Here is an 11,877-nt window from a genome sequence, read left to right on the forward strand (position 1 = left end):
AGAGCCAGTTTTTCCAGCACCTTTTGTTAAAGAGGCTATCTTTCTTCCAGTGAGTATGTTTGGCCCCTTTGTCAAAGATAAAGTGGCTGAGTGTGTTCGTAGGCACTTCAGCGTCTTCTAATCTATTCCATTGATCCTCAGCTCTATTTTGATGCCAGTACCATGCTGATTTTATTGCAGTAGCCTTGTAGTATAATTTCAAGTCAGGAATTGTAATGCCTCCTGCCTTGTGTTTATTGCCCAGAATTGCCTTTGCTATTCTAGGTCTTTTTTGGTTCCAGATCAATTTTAGGAATGATTTCTCTATGTCTGTGAGGTATGTCGGTGGTAGTCTGATAGGGATTGCATTACATCTGTACAGCAATTTTGGGAGTATCCGTTTTTATTTTATTTATTTATTTATTTTGTATTTTTATTTTTATTCTTTTTGATACAAGGTCTCACTATGCAGCTCAGACTTGTAGTGATCATCTTGTCTCAGCCTCCCCAGATCTCGGATTATAGGCGTGCACCACCATACCTGGTTTTGGGGCCGACAGAGAGTGTCCGGGTTTTGGTGCAGTGTAGTATGTGGTGCTGGGGATTGAACTCAGGACCTTGCACTTGCAAGAGGTAACTGTGAACAGTGAAGAAATACATGAATATCTTAGTGTCTTGGAGCTGTCATTTTACTTGGAGAGGTGTACAATAAATAACAGTGTGATAAACAGCTGGGCAAATTAGCAAGTTGTTAGAAGATGAGAAGTACTGTGTAGAGTACAAAAAGAGGAGGCAGGTGAATACTGCTGAGTGTTGAGTCCCATTTTGGTATTTTATAAGAAAATAAGGTAGCCCTTATTACTGATATGGTAAAAGGAAAATTTATGAAAATAGTTAACGTTAATGTTTTTCTTCTTACAGCTGGAACAGTCAAATGATTTCAGTTCGTGAAGCCAAAGCCATTCCAAGGCCTGATGGTATTGAGTGGAGAAATAAATACATCTGTGTAGAAGGTAGCTCCCCATGACTACTCTTCACCATTCATTTAGCCTCATGGTACTGAGAGGATTACCTGACTACTTACAGCTTGTATGTCAGTGAAAAAAATGATACATTTATGTTTTGAAGTGCTTTAAGAGTCTTAATTTTAATTTAAAACATGATTTTAGGGGCCAGGGAGATGGCTCAGTAGAATAAGTGCTTCCCTGGCCAGCACAAAGGCCTGAGTTCAATCCCTGGTTCTGTAAAAAACCCAAGAAAACATGATTTTAAGTTCTGTAGTTGCATTTATTTTTTCTAGCTGGTAAGATTCATCAGCTTTTATGCATTCTATGTTTATTCTTAATCTCATGCTTCACAGCTGTAAGGAAATATAGGCTTTACATGGTGCATTTTGTATTGAAATAAAATAACTTATTATTTTATACTAAAAATACTGTTATGTAGTACAAGCTATGTTTTTATGAGCATTATTTATTCATTTATATTTTTTTTTGGTGGGGGGAACCTGCAGTAGAACTCAGGACCTTGTGTTTGCTAGGTAGGTGTCATGCCACAGAGATATACCTCCAGCTTTTTAAAAATGGTAATTTTTAAATGATAATTTGGTTCTCTAAAATTAATTTGCATGTAGTTGAAAATATGTTAGATACATTTTGTTTGACTTAATGGGAAACTGACTTCAGCAGACAAAATGGAGAGCTGTTACCTAGCATGCATGAAGCTCTGGGTTGGATCATCAGCACTTTCCCCTAAAAAGAAAACAAGTGGCTCTCATAAATCTAGTAAAGATACTAGGGTAAACCATATGAAATTATTGTTTTAATATGTCAAAAGTGATCATATATTAACAACTTTATGCACTTTAGCCTAATTAAAAAATGATGGGAAGGCAGGCGAACTAGCTCATCAGACTAAACGCCTCGTTTGGCAAGTGCAGGAACCAGGGTTCAATCCCAGGTCCCGCATGCTGTGCCAGTCCTGCCCCTGGGGCACGCTGAATTGGTGATTGAGTCCAGGTGTGGTGGCGCATGCCTGTAATCCTAGCGCTGGGGAGGCTGAAGAGAATCACTTTGAGTCTGAGCTGTGTAGTGCGACCCTGTACCAAATACATTTAAAAAAAAAAAAAAAAAAGAAAGAAAAAAACGATGGGGATATAGCTTAGTTAGGTGGAGTGCTTACCTAGTATTAACATGTGCAAGACCCCAGGTTTTATTTTGGCATCTCAAAGAAAATGCTCATTTTAATTATTTCTTCATATGTACATTTAATATTGCAGAACCTTTTGATGGAACAAATACAGCCAGAGCGGTGCATGAAAAGCAGAAATTTGATATGATCAAGGATCAATTTTTAAAGGTAAACAGTGCATCAGATTAATTTTAGAAAAATTAGTAAACTAGTGTGCTTTGAAAAAAGGGGAAGTTCAATCCCCGGTTCTGCCAAAAGAAAAAAGGGGAAGGGGCTGGATATGTAACTGGTAGAATGCCTACCATGTGTAAGGCCCTGAGTTGGGAGGAAATAATTTTATGTAAGATGGTCTTAATCTCTAAGTTTTTAAGTCATTAATGTAACACAGTAGGAAATTCATGAACTGTACCTAAAGTTAGGTACAGTTTTCCTTTCATCAAGAACTAGCTCTTTTCATTCGTACCCTTTCACTTTTGTGGAAATAAAGATTTTTTATGGGGATTAAGAACTCCCAAAATGATTGAATAAAACCTAATGGACCTTTCTTTTCCTTCCTTTAAATATCATAAAATTTATTACAGTCTTGGAAGGAAGCTGAAGGTCTAATCCATGCTTTTCCTTCTCTATACTATACTGTCACAAGGAACTAGAGTGGTGTTTTATCCTGTATGATTTTGAAAAGCTAGAAATGTTTCTCTATGGTATGAACTTACTCTTCAGTGGTTTTTGTTACCTGGGGTCCCTATCTTCAGAGAATAGAAAAGTGTACTATGAAACAGAAAGGATTAGTTCATAGGAGAACAGGATCAGAGAACTGTGAGTTCATTTTAGAGGCATAGCTTTTCATTATATAGTCATACAAGTGGATTTTACTCTAAAACAGTTCAAAATGCAAGTGTAACAACTATTCATATTAGGCTTTTGGCACCTTGACTAATGATACACAACTGTAATCCCAACATTGTAGTAGTTCGAGGCAGGAGGATCGTAAGAAAATTCTGCCCGTGCAATTAGCAGCCCTGTCTCTAAGAAAGAAAGAAAGAAAGGCAAAAAGGCTTCTCACTTTGTCAACCAGAATAGAAAACTTTGATGTGCAAATAACAGTTTTTAAATAACATTTTCTTTTATGTTTTGAACTTTTCTTTCTCTCCTAGTCATTTCACAGATTGAAAAACAAAAGAGATTTGAACACTATACTACCTTTAAGAACTGCTATCCTGAAAAGATAACTGGCCTCTATTTCTTAAATTCTTCTGAGAAATAAAGAACAAGAGTTACATCATAATACATTTTGTTTACCTCCATCATGGTTTCTTTTTAATTGTTCTTATTTTCATGTTTTATTTTTAAAAGGTCATACTTATATAAAGATTGCATATTTTATTATATCGTTTCCTAATAAAATCTTTTGATTTAAAAATGTATTTTTGAAAATGTTTACATTGATGATTAGTAATATTATGGCACGAATTTTTAGGCAGTCAAATAAAATATATTTTGTGAAATTTCCTGAACCAGTTACAGATTTTTGATATAACTTTAACTGTATCACATGCTAATAATGGAGTTGTGTGGAATTTGGGGGAGGGTCTAATTCATCAAAGTTAAAATGTCACCTCTAATAGATGATTTGTTGTTTTAAGTCTGTTATAATGAAGTGAAGATTTGAGTTAGTTTTCAGTTACTTGAAGCAAAGTAAAATCTAGATTTCAGTGAAGTCACTGCAGAGTCCTGAAATACTGGACAGTTGCCCTGTCTTCACTTACCTCCTTGGGACAGACTGAGACCTTTGGTTGTGTCAGTGTAGCATTTCAGGAATACTTTCAGAGCTTCCAACGCACTCTTGAGATTGCTCTAAATTTTGTGTGGAAACAATGTGTTTTGCACGATAGTACAGTAATGTGAGCACTGACTTTTAAGGTAGTCATTGAATTGTTAGTTGGTTCAAAGACTTTGAAAAGATTGTCTCTTCTGTGCTTCATGATAGCATTAGTGCAATGTGCATTTTTGTTTTTCTGCTTTTATTTTTCCTATGACATGAAGCACAAAGTGAAACATTAAAGTTAAGATTGTATCTTAATTGTAGAATCAGGATTTTTTATGTGCGCTTATTGGCCCTAAATTGAATTTTTTAGGCAGTAAGCCACTACATTGTGTTTCAGGTAAGACAAAATTATATAAAAAAACAGCATAATGTTTATAAAATACCTTTTTTAGTATTTTCCATGTGAAGCAGTGGTGCCTGCTAAACAAAAACTAGTGTTAAAGTTGTTTTGACTTATGTAAATATTTGTATATTGATCAATGCCTGTAAATTTAAATATAAAAAATACTCTTGAAAACAGTTAACTTTTTCAAAAGGACTACAAACTTCTTTCAGACCTGCTATAGAACAGTTTGTACCTCTAATGAGTTAAATTTTTGCAGGCCAACCCAAAAGTTATGACCTGCTTTCATTTGACTTGTATGAGATACATATTTTCATTTTCTTAATCTTTAAATTTTTGTATGTCAAATAGAATAAAGTTTATATATGGAGATTGTTGAAGTGTTTCCCTTACAGTGAAAATGTTTGCTTCTGAAATAAGATTGAGGCTATAATTACCTAGAAATTATTTAAATCTGTTATGCTTCATTATTTAGGCTAAAACAGAGGGTCTGGGAATTAAGTTCACTTGTGGTCAAGTTAAATAGACACATCACTGCATTTCTTTGGCGTTCTTAGGAATGAAGATTTTCACATGGGTGAATTTTTAAAATTATATATAAAATCTTTGGATGCAGTTGAACTTTTTGTATGAATTTTTTCTTTTGGAAAACATCTCAGAATTTATTATGCATTATGGAACTCCTTACCGAAATGTATTGAGTATAACTGATACTCTAGTGATGAGCCTGGGTAATCATATGAATGATAGCCATAGTACCGTTTGGCAGTACTGTGCTGCTCTCAGGGATGGGTAACAGTGCAAGATGCTTTCCCCTTACAATATTCCATTTCTTAATAAAGCTCCCAAAGTGATCCCGCTATGGCCTTTGTCATTGCCCCTTGTCACAGCTTTCAGTGACCCCATGGTATTTAGCTTATTCTCTACAATGGGTGAATAAGTTGATCGACTTAATTTTAAACCAGTGGCTGGCCCAAAATTATGCACTTTGTGACTGTCCAAATATGTCTAAGTTGTTAATGTATGAGAAACTTGTTTAGGCTTTCTTCCCATCTTGTTACTTACTTGATGAATGCTAAATCATTTTATTTTCTGTTTGTATCAGTCTCTGCATTTCTATATATTTGTATGTGTTGTTGCTGTTAGAAAGTTAAAGATGTGCACTTAGAGGTGCAGTTGAAAATTTGGATTGGTTTGAACTAGGAACTTTGCAAATAAATCTTGTAGATGTTAATGTACCTAAGAGTTTGAGTTAAATGTAAGAAACATGATGGTGCCCTGTAGTTTGATTAGGGTTTAACAGATTCCCATAGCTAGGTTGGATCCTTTTTGTTCTGGGGGAACCATGGTCATTTGGGATTGCTATTAGAAAACCAAGCTAGTGTTACAAGAATGAATACTGCTGCTGTTTAACCTGAGTCAGTGAAACCTAGAAGGCTGGACTCTGCTTTTTGTGTTTCCTGTGATTTTGTATGGTACCCAAGCTGTCTGTACTGTGCTGTCCACAGACTTAGTGTATGCATACAAGCTAGGAAAATACCTTGCCTCCATTCAGCACATCTAGCAATGCTGTGAATAGTCCGTTATAATGAAAAAATAAATGCTGTTCTGGCTATGAAGTCATTCTCATGAAAAGAATGCTGCTGGAGGGCTTGCTGGTTAGCTCAGAGGGATTCCCAGGTCCACACGCTGCAACAGATTTGCCCTTAAGGCAGTCTGAGCTGGCCAAAAAAAATGCTGCTGCCCTGAGAAGATTCCTCTGCCTGCAGCACAACTCAGCAGGAAGTATTCACCACGTTCCTGCTATGTACTAGTTAACTTGGGTTTATATGGGCTTGGGATGGGTTAGAGTCTCCTGGGGAGACTTAAAGGGTAGGCTGATGTGGGACCTGGGAAAGGGAATACAGAACTCAACCCGTGGACTGTAGAGAAATGTGATCTTGAATGATGAGGAACCAGGTAAACAAGGATGAGAAAGCTTTTTAGGCAGAAGGAATTGAGAAGGTAATGGAATGACTTGATGCATTGCTGGGAGCCCTGACTGCTGAAGAGGAGACCCCATATGAAGGTTGTGGGCTGTTAGGGTTGAGGGTCATGAGCTTTAGTGGTTGAGCAGCAGGAAGCCAGTGAAGGGTGAAGGGAGCCATGCACGTGAGCAGTTCAGAGCCGAGCGTGGAGTTGGGCAGATGTGTGTTGTGAGGCCTTAGCTGCCAGAGCTCTGATCCCTGTGACAAGAGGCAGAGCAGCATGGGACAGTGTGCGCTCTGCAGAAAGGGAACCCTGGCAGGGACCAAGGTCGTCCCAGTAGCCCGGCAGGAAGACAGACGGTAGTGCTCCAGCCTTTCAAAGCCCTGTGCCCAGTAGGGAGGGGGACTGAGCTGCTGCCAGGCCAGCTTGCTGATGACACTTGACACCTTCTATTTTGAGCTTTTCCCCACTCCTCTAAGGCCACCTGCCCTGAGGGAACCCGAGCTGCTGGTCACTGTAGCACACAGTTGAGGGGGAACACCCGGCGGGCGCGGGTTAGGCCTGGTCAGCATGGACAGCTTGGGCAGCGCAGCGATGGAGGCACGGGCTGTGGAGTCGGAGGAGATGGTCGCGGAGGAGACTGAGGAGGAGGACGAGGAGGGAGAGGAGGAAGAGGAGCAGCAGAAGACTGAGACGGAGGCTGAGTCTGAGGCGGAGACTGATGCCAGGTGAGCCCAGCGCAACTACTCCCCTGCATTGTGCACCTCCAACCGGTGCTGCCCAGAGACCCAGACAGAGGTGGAGGCAAGGGAGGCCCCAGACAGAGCCTGTCACCTGACTCTGCCTTATGGCCGTTCTTAGAGATTGACTTGGGATCCTGCCCAGCTTCAGAACTGCTGGAATGCACCCATCTGTCCTGGCCCAGGATGCTTAGGAAGCCAGGACAGAAACAGGTCTGAGGACACAGGTGGAGGAGGTCTAGGACCCTCCAAGTGGGTGGCAGTGCCCTGGGCACCCAGCATTGGCTGAGTCTCCTGAAGTGCACTTAACTCATACATAGACCCATACTGTGTAAGTTCCAGTAACCTGTGTTCTTAAATTCCCATTGCTTCCAAATACCAACTTTTTAGTGAGTATGAGAAGGATCAATAGTGTGGTGCCTTTCTTCCCATTTTGATCTTCTTGTAGACCTTAAAATGAAAATAACAGAAATTATTTCTTTGTGGATTTTTTGTACTTTTGGCTTTTTAAAAACAGGATCTCACTATGTGGCTTAAACTGGCTTTGAAATCAGTGATCTTCGTGCTTCAGCTTCCTGAGTACAGGGCTTATAGGCATGCACCTCTGGGAAAGTTTTGAAGGTGCCAGATGGATTTAGGATATCCATTTTATCCAAAGTTAAGAATACTTTCCTGCCAAGGAAGGTGGAGCTAAAGTTGAAAAAAGTCACCTGTAGAAGAGTACTAGTCAGTCTGATGAGAGATCTTTGACATCACTCCCTGTTTACAAGCAATTCTGAAGCAGGAAACAGGAACCACCTCTGCCCTCAAAAACTGAGGGGAAGGTTAGAGGGAAAGATGGGAACATAGGACTGTGCTGAAGAGAGGATGGTGAGCCACACATGCTGGGCAAGGCAGGAGAGTAGACCTGTGAAGGAGTTGGGCCTTGGAAAATGAGCAGGTGCCTGCAGAGGGCAGAGGAGGAGGCACTGAGGAGCCTGGAGCAGGGAGAGGACCACTCACCTGAGCGTAGGTGAGGAAAGAGGTAGCATCTGCAGAACCTTTGTGGTCTCCAGTGCACCTGGGTGCTCACCCTCTTCTCAGCCAGGATTCCCCCTCAGGAGATTGAAAGCTCATTCTCACTAAAATGTGAGCAGCTGACAGTTTAAAATACCACTTCAGAGTCACATGGCCCTATGACAAAGGTGAGGACCTGCAGGTCAGGAAATTATTTATCTGTGGTCACTTGAGTGTCTCAAATAGACAGTGTCAGAATAAGAGTGGGGGACATGGAAGCAGGTGCTAAGGGAGGAGAATCTTTCAACTTGCCAGTTTTTTATTTAATTCAGGGGTAGCAAGGAGCCAGTAGAACTTTGGAACAGGATTTAGGAGTGAAGATGATGTCAGTAGAAAAGTAGGGTGACAGTTGGGGGAGTGGGGTTCTAGGACCCTTGGGGAGCCATAGAATGGTGCTGTCTGGGGTGGGTTGTAAAGGGACTTGGCTGGGGCTGCACATGGGCCAGGTCACAGTGTGGTGTGGTGTGATGAGCAATCAAACAACTGCCTTGAATGTGTGAAACTAGTGTTCTGAGTATCAAGTTGGATGAGAACTTTGAATCTTCCAAAGGACGGTTGACAAGAAGGGTGTGTTGCTGGTCTTCACTTCCTGGTCAGTGCTGCCCAGCTGCTTAACCTACACCACCCGCCCTCCCCCAGTAGTCTGTGCAGAGACTGTCCTGTTGGACATGAGGATGCTGGAGCGTTGTCTCATCTCCTGGGAACAAAAAAAAACGGAGAAGCCAGGTGTGGGGCCAGGTCTGCGGACTCTCATCACTCTCATCTTGCTGCAAGTGTAGTGGGACGGCTCTGCTGCTGCCCTGGGGGAGCTTTGTGAATATGGGAGAGGCCTCTACTGTGTCCTAGTGGACGCCCTCTTCCTCCTTAATGAGAGTTGTTTGCACTCTGCAGTGTCCAGAGACATCCTCAGAACCTGTGCTTACATATTTAGGTTTTTTGTTTTTTTTTAATAAGGGGTACATAATTAAAGTTGTATTTGAATCTATTGTTCTTTTATTGTTTGGTTATGAAAATTTGTTTCATTTTTCATTAAAAAGTTACGAAAATACTATTTTTGGAGCATTTAATGATATGTAAAATGCCTATATTGAATTTAAAGACATTTTATAGTATAGTATGACTGTAGAGTTAAAAAAAAAAGGTTAATAGTGGTTTAATTGCTGATTTAGAAAGTTTTATCTAAACCTCAATTTTCTACTATGAGTACTAACACATTTTGTTATCAGGGAAATTTAAAAACTATATGTGAATAAATCTTTACCTTTCCAGGTATAATATGTAGCTTCCTTTCTCTTTCTGACTTAGAAGGGGTGTTTCATTCATTAGTGGACCATTTGCGGGGTGCCCAGGATGAGGCACATGCTGGAGCTACATGAGGGAGGTACCAAAGTCCCTTGCTGTCCTTGAGATGTTCATCTCCTGAGTGGCGAAACGGAGAAACATGCTGACATGAACTGGTAGAAGAAATGGGAATAGAGTTTTGCCTCATAGGGATTATGAATTGGAATGCCAAATTACAAGATTATTTGTTAATGGCAGGTCTATAAAACCCCCAGGATATTAGAGCTAGCAGAGGCTTTAGAAACATCTATTTCTATAGTCCTTTTACAGATTCAGAAATTGTCAGGGCTGTTTTTTCAAAGTTACAGATCTTTTTAGTGGAAGAATTAAGACTACCTCTAAGGTAGGCAGATTCAATCTAATGTTCATTACTTTATTCATTTAATAGATATTTATTGAACTCTTCTGATGTCCTTCCTGGTACTTCCAAAGGAATTGGCAGTAGACATAAAGAACAAATTCCCTGCTTTCCTAATATACTTTCCCATTTGGGAAGACAAATAATTACACAATTAAATGTGGACTATATTGGGAGACCAGAAGTTGTATGAAGACGAGTACAGTGTGATACAAAGTGTGCGGTGTGGGTAGGGCATGAATACAGCCTCTCTGGTCATGTGCCATTTGAGTCCAGGTGAAGCAGTGCTTGTTCTAGGCCAGTGGTGATGAACATATGGGTGCACTGCTGCAGTGGGCTGATGTTACCACTGAAAATTCTAAGAAAAGTTTTGGCATTACTACTCCAGGCTATGGCAAGAACGGGTGTAAAGGCACTGAGACAGTAAGGTGTGGCTAGGTTTCCTGAGTGCTTGGCCACGAGGAGAGTGGGCAGAGGAGTCTTAAGAGGGAGCTGAGGTGCAGATCATGTAAGGCTTTGTAGGTCATAGTGACGACTTGGAGTTTTATTTTGAATAAAATTTGACCGCTATGTTCTGTTTGTTACAACACTGAGGATTAAAAATAAATTGGGGCTGTGGATATAGCTCAGCAGCATAAGTGCCTGCCTGACAAGCGTAAGGTCCTGAGTTTGATCCCTGGTACCACACACACACACACACACACACACACACACACAATCTTAGAAAAAAAGTGATTGCAGCATTTTTTTCTCTAATAAAAACCTGCACATTTATGTTTTCTGCCAATGGGGCTGGGTAGACACCTCAGTGGCTTAAGTGCCTGCCTGGTGAGTGCAAGGTCCTAAGTTCAATCCCCAGTACCAAAAATAGAAAAACAAATATATTTTCTGTCAGTGTCTCTTCACTAGACGTGTGCCATGTGCCAGTGCTGAATGTGCCAGACTCAGGTCTCCATGTGGGGAGAATGCCTAAATAGACACATTTGTTTGTGTTATGTTTTGATTTGAATCTTTCTGAGTGTAGACCAATGAAACCTAATTTTATTTAGCCTTTCCCACAGATCACTTAGAAACTTTTCCTCATTTTTGTTTTGAACTTATTTTTTGTATCTTAAATTCTCTATTTAAGCTCAGTTGAGTTTTGCAAAGCTGTACCCAAAACTTAAAAATCACTGTCAGCTGCTGCTTTGCAAATACCTATGTAAAATCTGTCTGAGCTGATGGAAGTAAAATTGTTCATGGCATTCATATTTAATCATTATAGGAAACAAACATTTGGGAGGCAAAGGGTGTACTGGCTTAGGTTATCAGTACAGAGCACTCCCTATCCATGTATCTATTTATAGGACATCTCTCCCTGATGTGTCTATCTAGGGCTTTTGACAAGTGTGTTATTTGAGCCTGGTCTTCTGGGGTCAGTGGGGAGAGGAGGGTTGGCTGACTACTTAGGATGCCAGGGTAAAGCTGAGAGGGTAAAGCAGAGGCACTTACAGCCAGAGACTGAAAAGCTATTTAAGTGATGGTTGCATGGATGTTGCATGTCCTTGGTAAGACTTTGATTCAATGTAGAAGAATAAAGCAAGAGTTGGAACTATTATTTTTTCTTTATTATAGTGAACCTAGTGAAATGTATGATACATGGACTGATCTAAAAAATAAAGTGTCTTATGTTCCTTGGCCATTCTGGGCACAGACTTCATGAGTGCCTTGTCTCTATTCAGATCTTAGAACCAAATTTCTGTTCTACCAAGAACCATAAAGAATCAGATATAAAAGATTAGATTTGTATATGAAAATAGTCCTTTGTTTAGCATTATCCAACAGAAATATAATGCCAACCATATATAATTTTAAGTATTTTGGTAGCCATTTAAGAAATTAAAGAGAGGACATTAATTTTTTTTAGCAATAAACACATTTTATTTTATTTTTTTCCCATAATTTTATTGATAAAAAAATAGCAATGAGACAGTTCAATTCAAATTGGTAGGACAGTTTCAATAATTAACACATTGCATGCATTCTTCCTAGTGGTTAATTGCTGTACAAGATGCGGACATGATATCCTATTTACAAA

The 11,877-nt window shown here is 39.8% G+C and overlaps 2 protein-coding genes across 3 annotated transcripts in view; both read left to right on the forward strand.

Moving 5' to 3' along the window:
• Papd4 (poly(A) RNA polymerase D4, non-canonical) overlaps positions 1–4,958 on the forward strand; it is a 77,805-nt gene extending 72,847 nt beyond the window's left edge. The window contains exons 14-16 of one of the 2 annotated variants that reach the window (XM_004645739.3): positions 901–992; positions 2,258–2,337; positions 3,324–4,958. In XM_004645739.3, the coding sequence (XP_004645796.1) occupies positions 901–992; positions 2,258–2,337; positions 3,324–3,398 (247 nt within the window). In that variant the 3' untranslated portion in view covers positions 3,399–4,958. The remainder of the gene's footprint in view (positions 1–900; positions 993–2,257; positions 2,338–3,323) is intronic. The other variant, XM_004645740.2, reaches the window with a different exon arrangement.
• A 1,843-nt stretch (positions 4,959–6,801) lies between these two features.
• Positions 6,802–11,877, forward strand: part of Cmya5 (cardiomyopathy associated 5) — a 92,147-nt gene continuing 87,071 nt past the window's right edge. The window contains exon 1 of the mRNA XM_004645750.2: positions 6,802–7,033. Within this exon, the coding sequence (XP_004645807.1) occupies positions 6,876–7,033 (158 nt within the window). The 5' untranslated portion in view covers positions 6,802–6,875. The remainder of the gene's footprint in view (positions 7,034–11,877) is intronic.

Source organism: Octodon degus, unplaced genomic scaffold (genome assembly GCF_000260255.1).
Source record: "Octodon degus isolate 3935 unplaced genomic scaffold, OctDeg1.0 scaffold00238, whole genome shotgun sequence".
NCBI lineage: Eukaryota > Metazoa > Chordata > Mammalia > Rodentia > Octodontidae > Octodon > Octodon degus.